At 42.6% G+C, this 25,094-nt stretch overlaps 1 protein-coding gene across 1 annotated transcript in view; it reads left to right on the top strand.

Annotated features, from left to right (window-relative positions):
* The window catches only part of rxfp1 (relaxin family peptide receptor 1), a 180,392-nt gene that overhangs the window by 86,779 nt on the left and 68,519 nt on the right, over positions 1–25,094 (top strand). Inside the window, exon 7 of the mRNA XM_061726495.1 lies at positions 24,617–24,700. Coding sequence (XP_061582479.1) covers positions 24,617–24,700 — 84 coding nt within the window. The remainder of the gene's footprint in view (positions 1–24,616; positions 24,701–25,094) is intronic.

Below are 25,094 nucleotides of genomic sequence, written 5' to 3'. Positions count from 1 at the left end.
CAGTCACTGCTGTCATAGTTATACGTTGGCGACGTATATGCTCAACATTTTGAACATTCTTAAAGTGACTGTTTAGTTTAAAGATTGGATTTCTCCAGATGCGGGTTTAATCCCTTTTATAAGGCGAAAATCCCCCTTTTTTATTTCTACTGCTCTTATTAACAGTCTGAGTTGTTCTAATATTTTAATTTATTTTATTTATTTATTTATTTTTAATTGATTTATTTATTTATTTTTTCTTTCTAAAGTGTCAGTCACTGCTGTCATAGTTATAAGTTGGCGTCGTATATGCTCAGCATTTTGAACTTTCTTGAAGGGACTGTTTAGCTTCAAGGCTGGACATTTTTTTTTTTTTAATTGATTTATTTATTTATTTTTTTTTTTTTTTTAATTGATTTATTAATTTTTTCTTTCTAAAATGTCACTCACTGCTGTCATAGTTATAAGTTGGCGACGTATATGCTCAACATTTTGAACTTCTTAAAGTGACTGTTTAGCTTCAAGACTGGATAGATTTTTTATTTTTTTTTTTTCTCTTTCTCTCTCTTCTAATAATATCAGTCACTGCTGTCATGGTTATGTGCAATGTCAACAACTTTGATCTTCATGAGTGTTATAAGTTACCGTTGTCACCACAGAATTCCTGCTGGATTTGATTTGATCTTTAGTTTTATGGTAGTTTTAGTTTTATGGTATATTGCAGCCTTAGCAGAGGGGGCATTTCTGTTTTTACACGCTCAAGAGATTTTCTCACATCAGGGGGTAGATCTCAGTTTTGCCCTTGGTGTAGCCAACACTTTAATGGTAAGGCAGCTACCTCAGTCTTATAGTTTTAATTATGGCTATTGTGTTGTATCTCATGCATCATAAATAGGTCGGTACATTTTTACACGCAGCTCCTTGTGCACGGTTCATGCATGTAGTTCTAAGTATTGAAGGGATGACTTCTTTGACATGTTTTTCGTTATTGATACAGTCTGGGAGGGGAGGGGCTGGCTGCTGCTGCCCTACTGCTGCCCTATTTCCGACTATGGTCACGGAATCAAGTATTAGGGAAGGTTTGTTAGTTAGGGCATATTTCTGGCCCTTTCGGGGGGTGGGTTGGGTGGGGGGTGGGTTTAAACGTTTATTTTATTTTTTCACTATTTGTTTTGATGTGGAGCGGCTCACATCGTGGATTTTGTGTTCACATTCTGTTTGTGTGGTGGGAGAGAGGCTTGACTGTTTTAAGTTATACTCACATCTGCTTGGGTTCATCATTTCAGAGGGTCGCAGGGGCTGTTTTCATGTCTCTGTCCGCATCCGCTATAGAGGCTTCATTCTAAATTATGCCTGAACTTAATATTTTGAGCTGGAACGCGGGCGGCCTGAATAGCCCTCACAAGAGGATTAGCACCTTGAGTTTATTTCGCAGAAGGAGAATAGATGTTGCATTGGTACAGGAGACGCATCTCTTGGCTGCTGATGTCAGACGCCTGGCAGATAAACATTATCATGTGATAGCTTCCTCCTCGTCTGGTACGAAGACCAAGGGTGTGGCGGTTGTTGCCAGACGTAACTTTAAAGTTAAAATCCATGACACATGCTCTGACAAGGAGGGCAGGCTGGCAATTGTGAAGACAGAAATTAGCAGCAGGAAAGTTGCCTTCATATCGGTGTATGCGCCAAACTGTTTTGATAGGGTCTTTTACGAAAACTTGACAAATAGTATGCTGGAACTGAATGATTATTCGTTAGTGGTGGGGGGAGACTTTAACGCTGTTTGGAGTGCAGCCAATGACAGGTCAAGTAAATCCGAGACAAGGGATCAGAAACTAGCGTCCACAGCTTTACAGACGTGGGCTAGCAGCTTGGGGCTCACAGATCTGTGGCGTTCGATTAATCCATCAATCAAAGACTACTCCTTTTTCTCTGCTCGACACAAATCTTGCTCAAGAATTGACTACATATTTGCGTCCCCTAAACTCTTCTCTAATATTCACAGTGTTTCTCTGCTTCCCATGGCCCTCTCCGATCATAAAGGTGTGCTTTGTTCATCGGTGCTCATTAACGCTTCCCCTCGTGCACCAAAATGGCGCCTTAACACGACCCTGTTAAGACAAGAGGAGTTTGGGGCACAATTTACAGAAAAACTTAAGGAATTCTTGGAGTTCAATGTTGATTCAGTCGACGATCCTAGAATACTTTGGGACTCAATTAAAGGTTTTATCAGGGGTAATGCCACATGGTTTTCCTCCAACCAGCGCAAGATGCAAATTTCTAAATTACATGAATTGGAAAACAAACTTGCAAAACTAGAATCCGCGTTGTCTGCTAATTACTCAGAACAGATAGTCTTGCAGCGTGAGGTGATCAAAAAAGAAATCAATGCCATCCTCAGACGCCGATCAGAATTCTTAATCCACAGGACTAGGCAGCGTTATTATTTTCATGGGTCAAGGCCCAGCCACCTTTTGGCGATGAAGATTAGGTCAAATGAGCAGTTTTCAGATATCTCCTCTATCAAATTGCAGTCAGGAGCTATTACCACCGACCCAATGCAGATTAATGACTCTTTTCGCAGTTTTTACTCTGACCTGTATGAATCAGACATACTTTTCGACAAAGATAGATGTGACGATTATTTGGCCCAATTAAAGTTACCTCGTCTTGCGGTGGAGGCGGCAAATGAGTTGGCAAAACCCTTTTCTCTTGAAGAACTTAAGAGGGCTGTGCTCAGTATGCAAAGGGGCAAATCACCGGGTCTCGATGGCATTCCGCCAGAATTTTACGCGGCCTTCTGGGACCTTCTTGGCCCGCTGCTTCTCAGTATGATCCATTTTTCGATGGAGAAGGGCTCTTTTTCTAGGGATGTGAATACAGCTGTAATCACCTTACTACTGAAAAAGGATAAAAACCCGACGGAATGTGGTAATTACAGGCCCCTTAGTCTGTTGAACGCCGACGTAAAAATTTATGCCAAGGCTCTCTCTCGACGTCTGCAACCGCATATCTCGTCACTGGTTCACTGTGACCAGACAGGCTTTATGAAATCGCGTCTAGCCTCTGACAATGTCCGCCGACTGTTGCACGTAATCGACGCCGCAACAGACATCAAACATCCGGCAGCTGTTTTATCCCTTGACGCGATGAAGGCGTTCGATCGCCTTAAGTGGTCCTTTTTGTGGTCGGTGTTGGGGGTGATGGGTTTTGGAGACGATTTTGTGAAAATGGTACAGCTATTATACTCAAACCCCTCTGCAATGGTTCTTACAGGTAACATTTGCTCCACTCTGTTCCCAGTAACTAGATCATCTCGTCAGGGCTGTCCTTTGAGCCCGACGCTGTTTGCTCTGTCTCTTGAACCCCTAGCGCAGATGATCCGATTATCACCGGTTATTAAGCCCATAACTGTTCATAACACACTCCACCACCTGGCGCTTTACGCTGACGATATTTTAATCTTTCTTGGCGACCCGTTACAGTTTGCCCCCCACCTCTTATCAATGTTGGATGAATTTGGCTCGCTATCAGGGTTCAAAATTAATTGGTCGAAGTCGGCTCTGCTGCCATTGAACAAAGTGACTAGGGACTCTGTTTTACCTCCTAATATTCCCTCGGTTCCACATTTCAAATATTTGGGCATTGAGATATTTCCCTCTTTACACCTTATTGTGAAGCACAATTATACTGAGGTACTGAATAAGGTCTTGAGTGATTTGGAGAGATGGTCCAGCCTGCCCAACTCACTTCAGGCTCGCATTTCTATTGTCAAAATGAATGTATTGCCCAGAATAAACTTTGTTAGCTCTATGGTCCCCCTCCCTCCCCCTACTGGATACTGGGGTAAACTGCAGGCGGCTGTTTCAAGATTTATCTGGAATGGCAAGAGACCCCGCCTCAGATCTGCCACTGTCCAGCGCAAGAGATTAGATGGAGGTTTAGCAGTTCCCAACTTCAAATTTTATCATTGGTCTTTCTCTCTCAGACCCCTGGTCACATGGTTTGACTCTCAGACGTCGGTTTCCTGGCGCACGATGGAAGAAAGAATGGTGCACCCTTGGTCTTTGGCAGATGTTTTATTTGCGAATATCTCTGTGAGGCAGTGTCAGCTGCGCTGCGGCCCCATTGTGTCCCATCTGATTCGGGTTTGGCGCTCTGTAGAAAGGATTTGTAATATATCTTGTAGATGGCACCTACAATCACCAATTTTCAATAATAAGGACTTGCTGATCGGGGGGAGACCTATCACCTATTCTCAGTGGGAAAGGGGAGGTGTACAGTTTTTGGGTGATATATTCAGCTTAGATGGTTTACGCTCTTTTCAGGACATTAAGAATAACTTCAATTTACCAGGCACTTCCTTTTTTTTTTATTTGCAGCTGAGAGCTTCTCTTAAAGCACACGGTGTACCTTGGCAGCACCCGCTACCTACACATCCACTTCACGAGTTGATCATTACTAATAGACCCTCGAGGGGAATGGTATCCACTTTGTATTTGTACATGCTTGAGGCCTCCTACAAAACGCTTCCAGTAGACAGGTTGTGGAGGGGTGATGTCCCCGGACTGGTTCAGGATTTTGACTGGGACGAGGTGTGGGCCAATATCAAACTTGCCTCTCGAAATCCTGACCATCAACAGATCCATCATAATTTTGTGCATAGGACCTACCTGACCCCTCGTAGGCTACATTTTATGAAAGTTATCAGTGATCCCTCATGCACCCTGTGTACATTAAAAACTCCTGGCACTTTTCTCCACATGGTGTGGGAGTGCCCCCCCGTCGCTCGGTTTTGGCAGGGCGTGGCCGCTGAGCTGACGACACTCATATCAGAGACATTACCTGTGACCATACCAGTGTTATTACTGAATGATCTTTACGCACTTCCAGTCCCTGAACGTCAGAAACGGGTCATATTAGCAGGTCTAACAGCTGCTAAGAAAATGATAGCAGTACGTTGGAAGCCCCCTCATACTTTGTCCATCAAACAATGGATCTTGACTTTTCTTGATGTTACTTACATGGAGTTATCGACAGCCCGTATAAATGGGGCCAAAGAGGCGAATGTGAATATGTGGCTCACCACAGCTGAAGCACTGAAGCGCTTGCTTTGATCCTCGTGTCTTTTTTTTTTGTTGTGTATTTGACTTAACTTGCTTAGCACCGTGAGGTTCTATATTCACTGTTTCACAAATCCGCGACTCTCTCTCTCTTTTTTTTTTTTTTTTTTTTTTTTTTTTGTGTTGCTTGCTTTAGCCGCCCTGTCTCGATTTTATTTTGATTTCATATACAGACGTCAGATAATTGTCCTGGTCTGTAATAGTTTATTTCATTTTATGTGTGTCCGGGTGGGTAGGGTGGGGGTGGGGGGATTGATGTAACATATTCAGTGTTTTCTGTTTGAGTGAAAATAAAATAAAAATTTGATAAAAAAAAAAAAAAAAAATGATCCAATGTAGCGACCCTCTTACAAGAGCATACAATTCATCAACTGACAGTGGCATAAACTAGCATCAATGGACACAAAAAAATGGTCTTCCATTGTATTTGATCAGTATTCAGCTATTCATGACATAGGCCTGAATTTTTGGACACGTAGTGAGTTTGCCTTTGAAGATCCGAGCTACATTATCACTTGAGATAATGCAAACACATATTGACCGTCAATCAAAACTGGATCAGTTCAAATCAAATCATATCAAACTTTATTCATAATGCACTTTTCATACACGAGTAACACAAAGTGCTTTACATCAACATTTAACATAGAGAACCTCACACAATCATGGTTAAAAACATACATCTGGTCATTTTCACACACACCCTTACTTTACATAGACACATAGACATTAAAACATAATCACGAACATAGTAAAAATAAAAAGCATTTGTAGCAAGGCTAGTGCTACGGGGGTCACCCGACAGGACAGAGGACACAGGGTTTAGTGCAGGAACTCCTTTATTTCACCCAGACACACATGCACCAGCAGAACCTTCAGCAGAGCCCTCTCCCAGCAGCCCTCTTGCTGGTGTGTAGCTGCTCTTTATGAAGGCAGGTAGGGTGGAGAGGCTCCTCCAACCTGCCACACACCCCCATCGCCCAACTCAGGCCGGGGACCATCCAGCCAAGCCAACTCCCCCCCCCCGGAGCGGGAGAGGAAGCCAGGAACCGCCATCTGAACCTCCGGGCCTTCCAGGTTCGGCCGACCGCTGAGACCGGTCGGGAGGTCGCCCTCTGCGTCGGGCCGACCACCGAGACCGGTCGGGAGGTCGCCCTTGGCGTTGGGCCGACCACCGAGACCGGTCGGGAGGTCGCCCTTGGCGTCGGGCCGACCGCCGAGAGGGCTGCTCTCGGGACGGGGCCCAGGGTGGCCTCGGGCCAGACGGCATCAGCGGCCCTGACCGGGGTGCGCCCAGGACCAACCCCTCCCCGACGCAGCACTGCTCCAGCAGCTGGTCCGCCTCCGGAGCCGGCGCGTCCAGGACCGCCTCGGCGACCGACGTCTCCGCCTCCGCCTCGGCGACCGACGTCTCCGCCTCCGCCTCGGCGACCGACGTCTCTGCCTCCGTCTCCGCCTCGGCGACCGACGTCTCTGCCTCCGTCTCCGCCTCGGCCTCGGCGACCAACGTCTCTGCCTCCGTCTCCGCCTCGACGACCGACGTCTCCGCCTCCGCCTCCGCCTCACGGCCTGCCGGCTGCTGCACCACCAGCGCTGCCGCGGCGAACCTCCGGCGTGGGGCCGGGGTGGGTCGCGCTGCGGGTCCCGCTGCCGCTGGGGCCGCCTCAGGAGCCGTCGCTTGGCGGCCTGCAGCCTCTGCCTCACGGCCTGCCGGCTGCTGCGCCTCCAGCGCTGCGATCTGCTGCTCCCCCTGGCCCTGGAGCAGGGCTGCCAGGTCTGCCAGCACCTGTGCCAGCGCCTTCAGGGTCCGCTCCCCGCATTCCTCCTCCATCCTGTCGGGCCCCACGTTGGGCGCCAGTGTAGCAAGGCTAGTGCTACGGGGGTCACCCGACAGGACAGAGGACACAGGGTTTAGTGCAGGAACTCCTTTATTTCACCCAGACACACGTGCACCAGCAGAACCTTCAGCAGAGCCCTCTCCCAGCAGCCCTCTTGCTGGTGTGTAGCTGCTCTTTATGAAGGCAGGTAGGGTGGAAAGGCTGATTTGGTACAGGTGTGCCCAATCAGCTGAGTGGCTGCTCCTCCACCCTGCCACAACATCATACATAAATGAATAAATACCTAAATTAATAAACAAATACCTGGCTTGACGCTGAGGTAAGGAACAATATCTTGGGGATCTATCCACACCAAGAGCCCCCCCACCAATGACCAATGAGGGCATCACCACGGTAACCGCCCAGATCAGGGCCGGCCGGCGTCCACACCACAGCCAAGGCTGCAGTGCAGGATTCCCCAGCGACCCCGAACAGGGCGGTCCCCACGGCAACGACCTCACAGGCCAAGTAGTTGAAATCCAGAATGCTCCTTTTATTTTGATCGCCTGCAGCTAGTCCAGCACACTGATTCAGTGTTCCCCACACATTTATTTATTTGTTGCAACCTCCCAGAATCCAAATAATTTAGTACAACGGATTTAATTCCCACCTGAAAATTGGCTGGGATGGGCTCCAGCAGACCCCCGTGACCCTGCAAAGGATAAAGCGGGTATAGATAATGGATGGATGGATGGATGGATGATTTCATTCCTGCAATGAATAGGTTGACATATTTTTGTTTCACTGCAGTGTTTTCAAATCATTGCATAAAGATAGTGACCACAAGTAAAGTTACATTTGTCATTGTTATTAAGTTAAGCAAAGGGACAATTTACGGTTGGGGGCCAGTACTGAACGTTAACTATAGACACCACTATCAAACATTAATATTGCTACAAAAATACAACTGGTTCCTGGGTTTGACTTTCACATTAACTTTCTTTCTTTAACACTGAATGATACATACAGTGCTGCGACACAAATATGATGCTGCATGAATATTTAAATAATGGATTCAGTTAATTAAATTTTTAAACTCTGCTGCTGGTCATTTTGACAGTTAATTTTCAAGGTTGGAGACAATGTTTGATCTTTATGTTCAGTCCTACGTTTTTGTAAATTCATGCATTGGATTGCATCACTTTTTGTTTGTTTTTTTCTTTAAAAAAACAATGGTAAGTTTTGAACAAGGTATGTCATAAAGGAAATCAATTTTTAATAAAGAAGCATATCCCTTTGTTAAAAGTTCATCTTTTACTCACCATAGTCACAAAAGTTTGGAGCTTAAGCTTTCATTGATCGTGGTCGTTATAACTATGCAACAATATAATCAAGACAGAAATTATTGAGTCATTAATAACAACACCTATCACCGGTCTGTTACCGGTATATTGTTATGAAACAGGAACTAATCATTACAAATTATTACGTTTTATAATCAGCCATCAGGAAATGGTACAGTAGAATAAGCCGTTCCAATTTTATAAAACTCAATGATCAAAAATCATCCCGTGTTGTCAGGATGACATAACTGATCGCAAATTACAAAATCATCAGCACTGTAGCTTTGGAAGCTCACTTCAAACGTTGATGAGCACGAAACATTGCAGTGCTGTCAGCATGTACATTTTCTGATGAATTTTTTTGGGGGCTGCCAGAGAAGCTGCAGATACATAGATGCATCAATTTTCTGCAGTGGTTTTATAACGTTGAGTGTTGAGCTGGAAAATGGTCTCGTAAATCTAATCTCAACCCAGAAACTCATATTCACAGGATATAAGTGTTTTATGATACTGGGAATTTTTTAAAGCATTGCAATAAAGCTGTCCAAAGTTTTAAATAAAGGATGAGCTACCTGCGTTTAATGTGTGTGTATCTTATCAAGAGTTCATTGAGACATTCAGGGCAGGGGATAAAAATAGGTTATTAAGAGACAAAATTATAATTGATCTGTTATCGTTTCTTTTTTGTTCCTTCTCTTTCTGACTAATTTGATGAATTGACTTCTGAGTTCCACTGTGACAGGAAGCATCATCAAACGACTACGTCATTCGAGCCACCGTGAGCCCCTGTCATCCTAGTCAGTGAGACTGCTCTCTTTAGACGTACGCTGCACCGTTTAGAAGTGTCCTACGGCTCACAGACGCTAACCAATGTCAATTAAGTGTCAGCATGTCAAGCTGACAGGAGTCAGACTCAAGAATATGATAGAGAATCAATTTCATTTTCAAAATAAAACACCACACTTGAGCTCCAACTCAAGCATCAACATGATGGAGGGTGCGATCAAACAATTCAGAAGGATTTCAAATAGATCTGAACCATGTACAAGGAAGGGCTCATTCTAGAAGTCAGGTTAGAAATAAATTTTATTTGACACCATTTATCTTTGACAGGGCATGACATGACAAGACAAAGTAAGAAATATATCTCTAAACCAGCAGATCACCGCCTGAACCTGAGGTTATGCTAAGGATGCAGAAAAACTGCAGTAAAGCTAAAATGCAGACCTAAGAACTGGTGTCAGTGCTCATAGAAACAAGAATAAAATGTATGTGTAAAAGGGAGTTAATATGATCAAATCAAAAGAGAAAAGGGAGTGATCAAATTAGGTATTAAAGTGAAATTAAAAATATGAATTCAACTCAGCCCTCAGCAGTTTACTCGGGAACATGCTCTTTCTTTCCATTTGGCAAATTAGGTTTTATTTCCTACAACCCAAAATGTTGTTCATCATATATTTAATTACTTGAATCACATTTCAACTACTATTTTTTCTTCTTTTGGGGGATTTTTGTTAGTAAAAAAACTGCTAACAAAAAAGATTCTTTCTCAGCTTCTAAAGAATCTATGAAATAAAACCATTTAAGTGTTTAAACCTGTGACGTCCTGCTGCTGAAGCTGTTTCCTTATTTTATAAAATAATAAAAAAATAAATAAAAAAATTCCCTGGTGGGTTGTAGTCAGGTTATGTACTTCCACGCCGGTCCGCGTCAGTCAATGTAAAAGGGGCACATGAGACGCTAGATCTGCGTGTTACAGTTTTTCTTGATTGCCTAAGCATGATTTTCAAAACAGGGCCCGTGGTTTCAAAACACTACACACAATTAGCACAACAACACACCAAATTAGCAAAACACTACGGATCCTTTGCAAAATTAAACACGCTTGTAAAAACTATACACTTCTTTTTAAAAACCACACTTTGTTACCATATGAAACAAACACGTTTCACATTACTATACTCTGTTTGCACGAGTTACACTCTGCTGTGATAAACCTAAAACACTTTTAGCACTTCTACGTCCCTATGATTAGAGTAGGCTACTATCAACAAAGTACAAATATACAGTTTTTCTCGATCGTTTTGGCCCATTTTTCCATTCACAGTTTACTTTTTCAAAACAGCTCACACAAAGCCCTTAACAGAAGCTGAAATAACCAAAACACTTTATGATGTTTGCAGAATGACACCACTTTCTCAAAACTTGTCACACATCCATCAAAACCAAACTTTTCCATCAAAACCTAGAATTTTTTCTCAATTCAACATGTGTGTTTTCTCATTTATTTACTGTAACGATGGATAACAAAATTGAAACCACAGCTATCAATATCAACTTTTTTTCAACACCCTCATAGTATTGACTATTTTACAACTGACAACATACTACAATTTGGGTTTTGTATTGAGCACTCTAACTTAGTTATATAACTTAGAAATATACTGTCACAGAGTATTTACAGTAAAATCAGAAAATGTGTATACAGTAACATATTGTAGATCTGTTTTCTGTCAACACCATTGATTTACATTTGTTCTACTGTGTACAAAATGTCAAGATTCTGACAGAAAAATATTTATTGCAGTACTTGTCATATGCACATACTGTAAGCAATCAAAATGACAGGTTTCAATATGCAGTACAACAAAGGTCAATTCTCAAAGAAAGTACTGTAAATGAAACACAATCAAATGAAACCCTGTAAATATGAAAAAAATAAAAATACAGGAAAATTACGCATTGTCGACACGGGCCTGACGATCAGGCCACATGTCCTCGTCCACGTCCTCCTCCATCCATGCTTGGTGTCAACTTCAAGCTATTGACCTCTTTGATAGGTTGAGGACTACTTGCTTTGTTTTGCAAAGAGAGTTCACACAGGTGCTGATCATTTTTAGAATTGAGAGAGCAGTTCCAATTGGCTGCTACAAAGTGTCTGCAGTGTGTTGCCATGGTAAATCAGTTATGTTTTGTGTCTCTTTGTGAGAAGTGTGTTACTGTAACTGTTTTGAAAAGTGTATTACAGTAAAAGTCAAAGAAAATTGTGTGAAAGCAATGAGAAATAGTTAACCGATTCGCCAGAGAGGACTCTTGCTGTGCAAAGAAGGTGTGAGCATTAGATAAAGTTGCCCCATGATGTGCAAAATGTGTCAAAGCAATCGAGAAAAACTGTAGTCTTTCTCTGACTCTTGTGCTTGGAGACCAATGAGCTCACCTGCTGCTTTCTATAGTGTAGATACACCTGATTGGTGTGTCTACATTTAAGCAAACAAGTGTTTGCACACCTGATGACTGTGTTGAACCAACTGGTTGGACGGTGTGCTAATTTGACAGTCAGTGCTTTGGTATGGCAATGAAGTGACTTTATGATAGATTTTTGTGTCTAATGTACGTTTAGTGTGTTTAGTGTTTTGAAAATCACTGTGTGTAGAGTTTTGCAACAAGTGTGAGGTTGAAAATGTGCTTATAGTTGTGCAAATATGGGCTGATGTTTTGCTTCTTGAGTGTAAGGTTTTGCTAATAGTGTACTACTTTTAATTTTAGTGTGTAAGCAATCGAAAAAAACTGTAATCACGGGGTATTCGCCAATGTAAAAGGGGCTACTGTGTCTTTATTGCTTGCAGAAGAAGACAATGCAATGTTTAGCACATTGTCAACAGATTTGCGTGATGATGAGCAACTACTGTAGAAGTGGATTGTTTCAGTTTTGTAGAGGAAAAAATTACCATGTCGGTTTATCTGGTTTTCTCATCTGTGTCACGTTTAAATTCAAATTTCATGTGGTAACCAAAATGTTTCCTTGGTATGATAATCAAAATGGATCTTCATGCAGCAAAACAAATCATAATTGTGCCATTAGAGACGGAGATTCTAATAGTGTCTGCAACAAACAAAACCATAAAAAAGGGGCTGTTTCAGCAGGGGGTGGTAAATAGGCGAGAATTTAAATGAAGCGTGGGAAACAAACTTTTATCAAATGTGTTTGTGTACATGATTTCTAAACGGATATATATTTAAATCTGAAAATGAAGCTTATTCTTTCAAGCCTAAATGTGTCTCAGCACATCCACATACATGAGGCTGATCAGTTAGTGCCATGCACAAACTTTCCTTCATCACAGCTGCTTTTATCACACCTAATGGGGTCACGACTATTGTGTTTTGAAAGATTTGCATTTCACACCAAAACTACATTACCATGACTGCATGCAAGCGCTATCCTCCTTTGAAGTACTGTTTCCTACTGAACAGTAAATTGTTAAACATTTAATTGCAGAAGGCGGGTAGGATTTCACTGCCCCAGCACACTGACAGCTTTTACTTTGATCGCATGCATCAGGAAAAAATGTTATCACTGCCACAGATTACCGTTATCTCTGCAGTTAGTTCTGAATATAAATGTTTCAAAGATGTGTTCTCTATTTATTAATTGACTGGATTAAAATTTTCACTCTCACATTATGCTTACAAATTGAAAAGTAATGACTTTTCTCCCCATTGCCAATTAACTTTCGGCTGTGACACGCTTATTGGGGACAATGTCCACGGTTACATGATGTTTTTTAATTCGGAATGAATTATTCCGAATTAAATAATTACGAATTAAATAATTTTTCTTCGAGTTTACATGGAAATAGTAATCCCGAATTGAGGTTTACGTGGAAAACACGTTTGATCGGCTTTATCCAATTCCGCTTAAGGTCTGGGGGTTGGGAAGGTTCTGATTGGATGGGGGGGCGGACGTCTTTATGTATTTACGTATACCCGAAGAAAACAAACTTACTCAATTAGCAACAACATGGAGGACCACATTATTAGCATCTTTTTTGGATTTGTTTTGATTTTATTTTTGAAGCAGCAGCACAACAACATCATGTCAATCATCTGTTCTTTTAATTATTTCCAGGTCCTCCAAGCTATTTATTAAATAAATGGTCTCTGCTCTTGACCACCATTTACTGCGTGCTGCCATTTAGAAACTTTGTTTCGAAAACAAGCCCAGCGCGGAATATAAACGTCATCGCGACAGACGGGGAAGGAAACGAGCAGCGCAGAAAGACCGGAATTAATTTAAAGCGGAATGAGTGTATACATGATCGCGGAATTATTCTATTTGGATTTAAAATCGGAATAAACCAGCCCCTTATTTCGGAGGAACCACCACCCCAGTCTGCCAAAGCAGAAGCATTGTACATGGTGCAGCATCCTCTGCCGGTGGCAAAGAGCATCTCTGAATGCACAACACCGGAACCTGCAGCGTGGAGTGAGAGGGGCAGGGTAACGGCCCGGGCAGGCGGGGGAGACGTTTGTCCGTCAAGACTCCTCTCCCTGGCCCTGCCCCTTCTCAACCTTTCTCCGACCCTGCACCTAACCTGGGGCTTGCTGATTGGGCCGGAGCTTCGGGAGCTGCGTGCTGGCCTGCGGTCCCCACCCCTGGTCATCCCGTGGCTGCTTCCACCTGCCTGCTGTGCTGTTGACGTCCCCGACCCCCAGTCTGGCCCTCGGCAGGAGGGTCCCCCCTTATGAGCCTGGTCCTGCTCAAGGTTTCTTCCCTCCTAAAGGGGAGTTTTCCTTGCCACTGTTTGGCTTAAGGTTTTTCTCCCACTAGGGGAGTTTTTACCTGCCATTGTTTATGTAATAATTGCTCGGGGGTCATGTTCTGGGTCTCTGGAAAGCATCTAGAGACAACTTTTGTTGTATTAGACGCTATATAAATAAAATTGAATTGAATTGAATTGAAAGCACTGTCCCAATATCCATGCAGTGTTGTACAGGCTTGTCAACCAAAAAAGCCCCAAGGCATCCAGAGCCTTAAGGAGCTCCGGGTGGATCTCATAGACCCTGCTGCCTTTCTGCCCAGGACCTTCTTAAACACCTCAGGTACCTCAGCCCAAGAAATAAGAGTCCACCATTGAATCCCTAGGCTCTGCCTTGTTGTAGGAAGGTGCGTCGGAGGGATTGAGTAGGTCTTCAAACTCCACCAACCTACAACGCCTGAAGCTTATCCCCACCATACACAGTGTTGGTGGTCACCTTATTGAGCAGAACCTCCTTGAAGCTTCTGAAAGTCCCTGTCCATGGTCTCTCTGAACTCCACCAACGCCTGCGTTTTTATAAAGACAGAAAGTAGGATTTATGAATAGTTTTCTGTAACTTTGATTTTGGATTTGCAAACATATTCAGATCTTGTTTTGCCTAATTGCAACAACCGCCATCTCTCAGGGTCCAAGTGCATCCTTTGTGCATCCGTTGATGTAACACTATAAGGACATACACATCCAAGTATTCCTCCGCCTGATAATCCAACACAAATTACTCTGTTTAATATAAATTCTAGGCGTAACCTCATCACAGAGTGGGCTTGTGATAGATGAGACCAGTATGAGTGAGCATATCTTTCAGTGGGGTGGAAATGATTAAGAGCTTCACTAGAATTTTGGCTGCAATTTTCAAGAGTCTCTCTCAAGTACTCAATGTGAAGACCAGTTTAGAGAATGACCAAGTTGTAATTAGTACCTCAGCAACTTTCAAAGGAAAAAGGTTTATTTATCAATTATAAATGGGGAACATGGCACAGACTCCAGGGGCCAATCCTCAAATCCTGTGAGGTCCACAAGAAATGTATACTTCAGTGTAAAACTGTCCAAATAGAAACACATCACCTGTTGTGACTGTTTGGTACAGTATGTATATAAGTAGGGACTATGTTGTGAGAAGCTGCATAATAATGGTTATTTTTAAAAGTGAAAATGTTTATTCAACTTTTACTGCAGTGTAATTGTGTATGGCATGAACAGCTATCCTTAATCACTGGACTGTCCTGGAAAGTGGAACAACAAAGTCAAATGGCATGAATAATAAAATGCTCTGCAAATGAGATGCCAATTCTAATGGGACCCCCTTCAGTGGTAATAATATTCATTAATATTGAATGAATGCCAACTCACAAGTGAATAACTTTAGCTGTCATTAAGGAAGCATGTCATGTGTCAGATGAATTTTATTCAAGTGTAGTCCTTTACAATTACAGTGTTACTTCAGACAGCAGTACTAGTGTGTAGCAAAAACTCACTGCATACAAAAGCACATAATGTGTATTCCTTTTACATCCAAATCCAATTAATATCCATGAATGTGTATCGGGTCATTTGGTTTGCATTTTGCGTGGGCTTCATATTCAGTCTTTACATTTGCAGATAATGGCTTCTTTGTAATTCGACATGACACTCAGGGTAAATGTTTCATATTGTACATTGTCCAACTGTAGCAACCATAGGCATCCATGTGCATCATGCAACACTGGAGGGTCTCATTAGTGGCCAGAGAAGTGATTACTCTCATTCCTGCAGAGGTTGTAATGGCAATGAAGCAAACCTTCATCCCTCTCTGAATTATAAACAGCAACGTGGGCTAGTAATTGATTTATAGAAGCCCCACAAAGACAGCACATCTATTGTGTTTGCAGGGTTAGCGTTACATCTGTTTAAATGATGGATGCTTTGGATTACTGAACTAGGTGGTACTTTAAAATTATTTAGCCAACAGCATAGTGACTGAAGAATTCATTGCTGGTGACTTTTCAAGTTACTGGAAGTTTTTTAACATATAAAGCAAAGAAATGGTTTATAAAAAGACTTGTGATCATTCTCCGAAATGTGGACGTATGATGTGGAAGTCTGACAGAGGAGTTTTTTGAACATCTCTTCAGAGTGAAATTTGTGTTGGCATTCATAGAAATATGAGTAGCTTTAACCAAAATCTACTCCTGCCTCTGACCACGCATAAATATTGTGTAAATATGCACATGAACATTGCTTGCAGATTTTATATCAATGCGTTATATGGTCAGTTATTTTGTAAAATACAAACACCTTTTCAAATACATGTTTTAAACAAAGGCATTTTACATAAGCTTTTTTTGTTTTATTATTTTCTCCGGGATGGGTCTTGTTATTGTTATCTCTCCAATCACAGAGACAGTGTAGTTATCTGCAGCAGTCTGTTTACTTTGGGATGTCCCCTCATCTGTTTGCAGTCATGTTTAATGGATGTAGAGAAATGTGTTTTTTTGGCAGCGGGGGTTTGCATCCACATCAAACCATTTTTCCATCTTTCCAGGCTGGTACCTTGCAAGTTCCTGTCGGACTGTACCAACAGACCAAAATAGTATATTGTTTTACTTGCTCCACTTCAGTAAAAAAAGACAAAAAAAAGTTCAACAGGCATCCATTCATGACGATGGTGCCCCTTTTTATAGTAATTATCTAAATATATGATATTTTGATTATTAATGAGCTGAGGAAGCACAAGTTCGCAATTGATTGCATTAATGAACATATGTTCTTACGACCAAGTTTTGACATTCAAGAGTTGGTTTTTAATTAAGGGAGGATTTATTTGCAAATCCACTCACAGACTTACAAAAGATTTCATGAATGAAGCCCATTATTTTGGGAATATTTATGCATAACGTGAGTTACCTATTTAAAAAAAGAAGAAGAAAAAAAGCCCTTATACTATTATACAGTTTTTGTATTGATATCACAGGTTATCTCAGGGGGGCCCTGCATAAGAGTGAGTCCTCATGGAGACAGGAAGTTCAGCACCTGGCATAGTGGTGCTAACGGTTTATCCTTTAATGCCAGTAAAAGTAATTTTACTGGCCATTATCGGCTTCAAGTGAAGAAGCAGTGAACGCACCCCACTTATCACTGGAGACATGGTGGGTAGTGCCTTCCTCGTCAGAACATTGATGAAGTCATAACAACCAAGATGAAGGAAAAGTGGTCGGCACGATAGCAACTACACTTAGAGAATTACGTGAAAGTATGTCATTGTGCATTAGACAAAGGTTATTGAAAAAAGTTTGGGTTTTTTTTTTCAATGTAAAATAGCACATGAGAATATAGGAAACAAGGCATGACAAGGCAAGTTTATTTGTACACCACGTTTCAGCAACAAGGCAATTCAAGGTTCAAGGTGTTTTACATAATAAAAATATTTAAAAAACAGTTACAGTGCAGTGGTAGAGTAAAGAAAAGGCTTAAGCTGGAGTTACAGTGTAGTGCAATAATTAACATCGTTTAAAAATCTAAAATCAGAATGGTTGAAATAATTCAGTCAAAGGCTGCTGTAAAGAAATTAGTTTTAACCTTGATTTAAAGGAACTGAGGGTTTCAGCGTTCCTGCAGTTTTCTGGAAGTTTGTTCCAGACTTGTGGAGCATAAAAGCTAAATGCTGCTTCTCTTCTGATTCTGGCGACACAGAGCAGATCTGAACCAGAAGACCTGAGACGTTCACTTGGATGGTTGATATGGCAACAACAAGTCTCTGGTGTATTTTGGTCCTAACGCATTCAGTGACTTATAAACTGACTATCCTGTTAAATGCTACTGATCCTGTACCTTTGAACTGCACTAGACAGTAGTGGTTCACAGGTCAGAGAATTTTACTGTTCAATCTGCACAAATATCCTTTAGTGACTCAAAGCAGACATGTTAAAAGCTGTTGCAGCAAACATTTACCACCTCTGTAGCACATCTAATCCTGCATTTCCCTTTTATCAAGTTATCCTTGTTGTGTTGTATTTTTTTAGGCTACCCATATCAAAGTAGGCCACTTTGTTCTAAAGTTTCATGGCGCAGATGAGTGACAGGAGCAGGACAGAGACCTGCAGCCAAGAACTCCAGTTTGTGTTTGTGCTTGATTAGAGAACAGACAGAGAAACAGACATAGGAGGAGAAGGAGGCAGTAGTTCTGTTAGAGCACAGTTTCAGTAAGTTATAAATAGCTAAGTCTTTGCACTGTTTCTCCACTTTTTAACCCTTTGAACCCTTTTTCTTGTTTGTGACACTATCCTTCAAATTGCATGTGCATTTACATTTAAATATGGCCATTGGAGCCCGGCTCTCATTTTCCTGGTGCCTGCACTGCCAGACTAAGGAGCAGTTTTAATCCGTGAGCAATTAACCTTTTATACCCAATTGAAGACACTTCCGGATGCAAGATTAATTTTGAAGACGGATGTGATTATGCATTTAAAGCTGCTACATTCTCATATAATGACATGTTTGTCCTTAAATCTCCTTTATAAAGCATTACTTTGAATAGTTTAGGCTTATCCACTTAGCAACCACGCTTAAAATCTTTGAGAATACACACAACCCCTTATTCCTCTTAACATACTAACATAATTGCACTTTATTTACAATTAATTCCTTTATATTATATAAGCCAGAGACTACACTTTCCATGTAAGAGTGCTGTCCTCCCTGAGTGTCGTTCTGCTGAAGGTATGTTCTGCTCTCCACTCGACTGTAGCCCACTGTTCGCAGCATCCACAGGAGTTAAATTGAAATGAAGATTGAATGTAATCTGTTGGTTTCTTTAGGGGGGTTCTACTCCGAGTCTCTCTCGGATGGCTGAACTTCTCAACATACCTTGAAAGGAGAGTCCAGAAACCCTGTTAATCATATATATTATATATATATATACATATTTCAGATGTTTGTAATCACAGTCTTATTCTTTCGGTTATTACCCACAATTCTCGACCTTAGGTGAACGAGGGAACATTGATTGGCTGGTAAACAGAGGGTCTTCCATTCAAGTTCAAGTTTATTTATAAAGCACTTTAAAAACAACAACAGCTGACCAAAGTGCTGGACAAGTGAAAGAAAAAATAAAACAAAACACGACAACGTAAAATACATAAATTAAATACAATAATCATGGCGAGTTAAAAGCTATTGAGTAAAAATAAGTTTTAAGATGAGATTTAAAAACAGCCATAGAAGGAGCCGGGCGTGTGTGCAGCGGCAGCTCGTCCCAGAGTTTGGGGCCAGTTACTGCAGAGGCCCAGTCACTCCTGCTCTTTAGCCTGGAGGGGGGAACTGTTAGGCGGAGTTGGTCAGCTGACCTAAGAGCCCGCGAAAGTCTATGGACCTTTAAAACACCTGAGATATAAGACGGTGCAAGACCTTGTAAAGATTTTTTTAAAAATAAAAGAATTTAAAAATTGATCCTATAACAGGCAATGAAGAGCTGCGAGCCCGGGTCTAATATGGTCCCGCCTTCGCGTTCTGGTGAGGAGGGGAGCTGCAGCATTTTGAACCAGCTGCAGACGGGACAGGGAGGAACAGCTAACGCCTGCATACAGTGCATTGCAGTAGTCTAGGCGTGTGTAACTTTCTCAAAGTTTGTGAAAGATAAAAAGGGTTTAACCTTGGACAAAAGCCTCAACTGGAAGAACCTAGTTTTTACAACTGCATTAATTTGTTTTTCCATTTTAAAGTTAGAGTCCAAAATTACACCAAGGTTTTTGGCAGTATCTTTGACATGTGGCTCTAGGGGTCCTAGATCTACATATGAGTTACAGGCAGCACTGGGACGAAAAACTAGGACCTCCGTTTTATTCTCATTATAGTTTAAAAAGTTTAAAGCCATCCAGGCTTTGATTTCCTCCAGACAGTCTAGTAAACTTTTAAAAGAGTGGGAGTCGTTATGTTTTAATGGCATGTAAATTTGTGTTTTATCAGTATAGCAGTGAAAAGAGATGTTATATTTTCTAAGAATGGATGCCAGGGGGAGCATGTGCAGGGAAAAAAGTATAGGCCCCAGAATAGACCCTTGAGGAACGCCAAAAGGGAGAGGAGCAGAGGAGGATACCGATCCCTCCAGGCAGACAGAAAAACTTCTGTCTGTTAGGTAGGATGTAAACCATTTCAGAGCAGCGCCTCTGATACAAGCGCAGTGTTCCAGACCGGAGATTAAGATGCCGTGATCTACAGTGTCAAATGCAGCTGTGAGATCAAGGAGGATCAGGATGGCAGAATCTCCAGAGTCAGTGATTGACAACAAATCATTAAAAACCTTAAAGGTATTGTGACATCATTTTTAACATGCTTTTAACACTATTAAAAGTCTTGGCCAACATCCCTCAAATGTGTCTAAAAGAGTGTAACAAGAAAAACTTCACTCTAGTACTCCATTCCTGGCTTTTTATGACAGTGTTTTTTTGCGGGGTGAAAAACGCTTCCTTTTTCCCCTTTCCTGTCAATCATTGCGCCGCTCCTCCTCCAAACCTCCTCCAACCAACCGCTACACACTTCTGCCGGCGTCTCCACACACACGCGCGCACACCGAACCACAAACACCGACACACAGCCCAGACAGGGCGACTACAGCCCGGGGATGAAGTCCAACCGGGACCAGAGGACCGGGACCGCAGCTCCCCGCGAGCAATACGCTCACAGCGGCGTCGGAGAGTTAAGCCGGGAGCGACAGGCGAAGCATGCACGGAAAAGCAGCAGGGCGAAGCAGACAGTCCACAGCAAACAATCATAAAAATAAAGGCATGCAAGCAACAGTGTCCCCTTATCTTAAGTCCAGTCAGTGGCTGCGGGTCTTCTTAGCAGTTGTCCTCCGGTGATTAGAACAAAAGAGGCTCTAAACAGCTCCGTGTTAAGCCTGATTTATGGTTCCGCGTTAAATCGACGCAGAGCCTACGCCGTAGGGTTCAGCGTTCGGTGCGCGTCGCCGCGTAACCCTACGCTGTAGGCTCTGCGTCGGTGTTACGCGGAACCATAAATCAGCCCTTATGGTGCGCTGGAGAGGAGAGGAGGCAGGGAGCTGGGTGGAGGGGGCGGTGATTTAGCGGGCCTTGACGTCACGCCCCGCCACCAAACCTGATGCGCCGTTTTTGCATAGTTATGCGGAAAATCCCAGAAAGCACACAATACACTGAATGTTAAAAGTTCGTTGTTTTTTGGGTGTAATTGATGTCAAGACACCCAACAAAACACAAAAAATCAAGAAAAATGTGTTTTTCATGTCACAATACCTTTAAGTAGCGCTGATTCAGTGCTGTGGAGGGCTTTAAAACCAGGGCTTTTGGAACCAACTCCATTGGAGAGGTTCCAGGATACCTTGTGTATCTAAAAAAGACTTTAGTTGTCGTAACACAAGTTTCTCCAGAATCTTGGATTAAAATTGAAGTTTCGAAATAGGTCTGTAATTGGAAAGTACTGATGTGTCTAAATTGTTTTTTTATGTTCAATGGCTGAACAACAGCGTGCTTAAACATCTTAGGCACGACACCAGAGGCAAAGCTATTGTTTATAATTGCTAAAATGCTGGTGTTGTGCCACAGCGGTTGCGCCGTTCAGTTATCAAGAGTTATTAATAATTTTATTCAATGTGGCAGAGTGGAGGTGCAGCCACTCAGTTGATTGGGCACAGGTGGGCCCCATCAACCTCTCCACCCTGCCTGGCTACATAAGGAGTGGCTGCACAGCAGCAAGGGGCTCCCTGTGAAGGTGCTGGTGGATGTGTGTCTGCAGTGAAGGAGTAAATAAAACCGGTTCCTGCACAAAACCCTGTGTCCGCCGTCTTGTCGGTCGGCCCCCGTAGCACTAGCCCTGCTACATTCAACAATTATTAATAATTAATAAAGTAGACTATTTATCAAATTGAATCATCAAAATTATTTAATCCTAATCGGGGCACCACCTGGATTTCCAGGAAAAGTGATAACTTTTAACAGCAGAAATAGGTTTCAGAGATTAGGGATTATTCCACCAGAACAACAGTAAGGGCTGTTATTTCTGGTGAATAATGTTGAAGGCCATTACAGTTCGGCACTAGCTCTGTCAAACAGCCATTGTGACGAAATACGTGCAAACAACACAAACAACTTCTCATTAAAATCAATCAGATCAATCAATCATTTATTCACATCCAAGTGTCAAGCAGATGGTAAAAGCGACAATGAATAAATCCTGATGGCGCACTACGTTTAAACATAAAACACTAATTATAAAAAAAAAACAAGAATGAAACGTTGACTGCATGAATGGAAAAGAAATCGAAACAATAAACACGTGATACAAAACGATCATCTATATTTCAAAACAACGTGGCTGGACGTGGCCGGCAAGATGACTGCGGCATTTAAAGATGGCGGCGCCCTCACCACGCCACGTTCAATCAGACCGGGTGACGGCGCGGTATTTAAAACCACAGATAACTGGCGAAGATGGCGCCACAAAATAAACAAACTATAATGATGCCGGGGAGTTGCCGGCGTTACACAGTAATATGCGTACAGTAACTTCATTAAACACAAATTTAGCTCTGAACCGCTCTAGATTAAACTGATCGCCCAAAACACATAAACCTCACACCTCCCGGTCTCCGGATCTGGGGCTGCAGGCTCTGTCGGGGGTGATCAGGTTTCTGCCGGGGTTTTCCCGGTGTGGGAGAGCTTCGTTTCGGCTCGGCTCCACCATGCGGCTCGGTTCGGCTCAGTTCCTCTGTCCTGCGGGGATCCCACAGGCAGATTGCTTCTGCAGGGGTCCTCCCAGCCCCTCGGCTCCTCTCCTGTTCCTACTTTGAAAAAAAAAAAAGACAGTCTTGCAGCGTGCAACAGCCCGGGCGATCTCTCCGATCACGGAGCCTCTTGACGTGGCCTCCAGGTGCGGGACAGTCCACTGTAATCAGTGCAGCTCCCGTTTCATCACCGAGACGCGGGCTTCACGGACGCAAGAGAATCTGCTTCTCGGGCTGATCTGGACGCGCTGCTGGAGCATCGGAACCTCCTGGCAAAAGAACTCAAAGAAAAGTTAGTAGCAGAGGGAGAGAGGAAGCGCTGCAGCGGTGCAGCGCCCCGGGCCACAGCTGGCCATACGGATCCCCAGGCCAGCTCCGATGCGGGCGATCCCTGATTTCCCCCCCCCCGACCGGGGAGGGCAGGAGACGTGATCCCGATGGGCTTTTGGCAAGAAACCAAGAGCTAACGAACTGCACAGAATGAAGAGCTGAGGAAGAGAGAGTGTTTGGGGGAAAAAACAGAGATTTTTGTGCTCCGCGGGCTGCGTGACGTAATAAGCGCCTGGCCAGTAATTGGACGTGCGCCGCTTCAGGCGCCGCCCCCAAGGCACACTGGTCTTTGTAGTTTTTCAAAGCAGCCATTTTAAGAGGCATCCAAAGTTTATTTCGGGCTGAGCCGGCTTTAAAGTCAAATTCACATTCACAAAATGTTCACAAAACATTCATGAGTCCAGAGTTCACATGAGCACATGACGGTAGCACAACACTGGGACCTGTGGTCTCATTTGTCTGTTTAATGAGAATTGAAGGAACACTATTTACTGGACCCGATGATATTTTCATTTGGCCCACGGATTTGCTTAAAGCGGAGAGAGGTATTGGTTCAAACTGACTAAAAGTGACAGGGCAGGTGACAGAGATAGAGGGAGGGGTTATCAGTGCTCTGATGCTGGTAATTATGGATGTAAAGTACTGCTGGAATGTTTCCCCACTAACTGAGGAGGTGTCCAACTCAACAGGCTGGTGGATATTGAGAACAGTGTTAATAGTATTGAAAAGAACACGGGCTTCATTGCAACTGCGTGCAACAATATCAGAAAAATATTTAGTTTTTTCAGATTTAACAGTTTTTGATATCTGTCTATATGTTTCCTTTAGATTCTAAAGGAAAAAAGATAAGTTTAAGTTGGAAACAAGATAAGTTACATGTACCTTTTGACATTCTAAAGTTTAGAATGTCAAAAGGTACATGTAACTTTTTTTCTTTTTTCCACCTGTGTTCTGCCCTCCTACACTCTCGCCTGACTGAGCGAGAAGTGTCAGTTAGCCATGGCTCTTTTTTTGTTTTAGGGCGCAGTGTTTTAAAAGGCTGTCCAGGATGTTTTTGCAAGTAGAATAAAATGAGCTCAGTATCAAAATGAGCAGGTATTTGAGCCTCTGCAGCACTTTTAAATGCAGTAGAGAAACGAGTAGCAGTAGTTGGGTTTATGATACGGCACTTGCGCGCAGGAGCGCAACGGTTAGCGGTATGACCGTCAGAAGGGATTTCAAATAACACAGGCATATGATCAGAGAAAATACATCATGGACCTTTAGGTTTTGCACAGGTAGCCCACAGGATAGCACTAAATCTAGCGTGTGCCCCTGTGTTTGAGTGCAGCCAGACATTTGGCGTTCTCCCCGTTCTCCCGTGCCGGCTTTGCTGTTGGCTGCAGTACCCCCGACGGCCGTCGTGGCGAAGGGTGGCGCTAGAGAGTCTCATTTCAGGAGCCTCATGCTCCTTTAAGTGCAATAAGATTACTTTTGATGTGAATTATTAAAATGCATAGAATTGTAACCATAACCATTTTTTTCCTATAATGTGATAAAGTGAAAAATGTATTTCTCTTTTATAGAAAAAAAAACAAGAATGGAGAAATCTATTTTGTCATGTGACAGTAAAACATTTGAATCAGTCGACTACTGATAACAGAGCAAATAATGAGAATTAACACCTGTGTTTGTGTTTTCCTGTATTTTTTAGGAGATAATAATGGATGGCCCCATCTTTTTGACAAACATTTTGGGATGCCGAGTTCAAATACCCGAGCCAAGTCCAACGTATGCTGTAAGTACTTTCAGGAATTGTACTGATTTTTTCACAGTAAAGCTCTTTCCCTAGAAAAATTAGAAAAGCGTGAGTTTTTATCTCTTGAGCGTTAAAAGATATGAGCTCTGCCAAAGATAACATCAGCTATCATTGTAAAGGATAATGCCAGCACAGTAATGAAACCTTTTTGTACTTTTCAGTTTTTCTTTTAACCACCTTTCATGAGAACCTTCTTGATTTCATCTTGCATCCACTTCCAATGAGATGTGTATCGCATTTGCAGTGAATGTATGTGTGATACATGGGGTCAATGGTACTGTTGCAAAATACTCCCATTTTAATTTTTTCATCAGATCTCGGTACTTGACAGCAGTAGTATTATCATTTAGTGTCAGGTTTTCAATTCACCCCC

The sequence above is a fragment of the Cololabis saira genome, chromosome 7, assembly GCF_033807715.1.
Source record: "Cololabis saira isolate AMF1-May2022 chromosome 7, fColSai1.1, whole genome shotgun sequence".
In the NCBI taxonomy this organism is placed as follows: domain Eukaryota; kingdom Metazoa; phylum Chordata; class Actinopteri; order Beloniformes; family Belonidae; genus Cololabis; species Cololabis saira.
The sequence above is the reverse complement of the archived record's forward strand: the minus strand, read 5'-3'. Positions and strand labels throughout refer to the sequence as shown.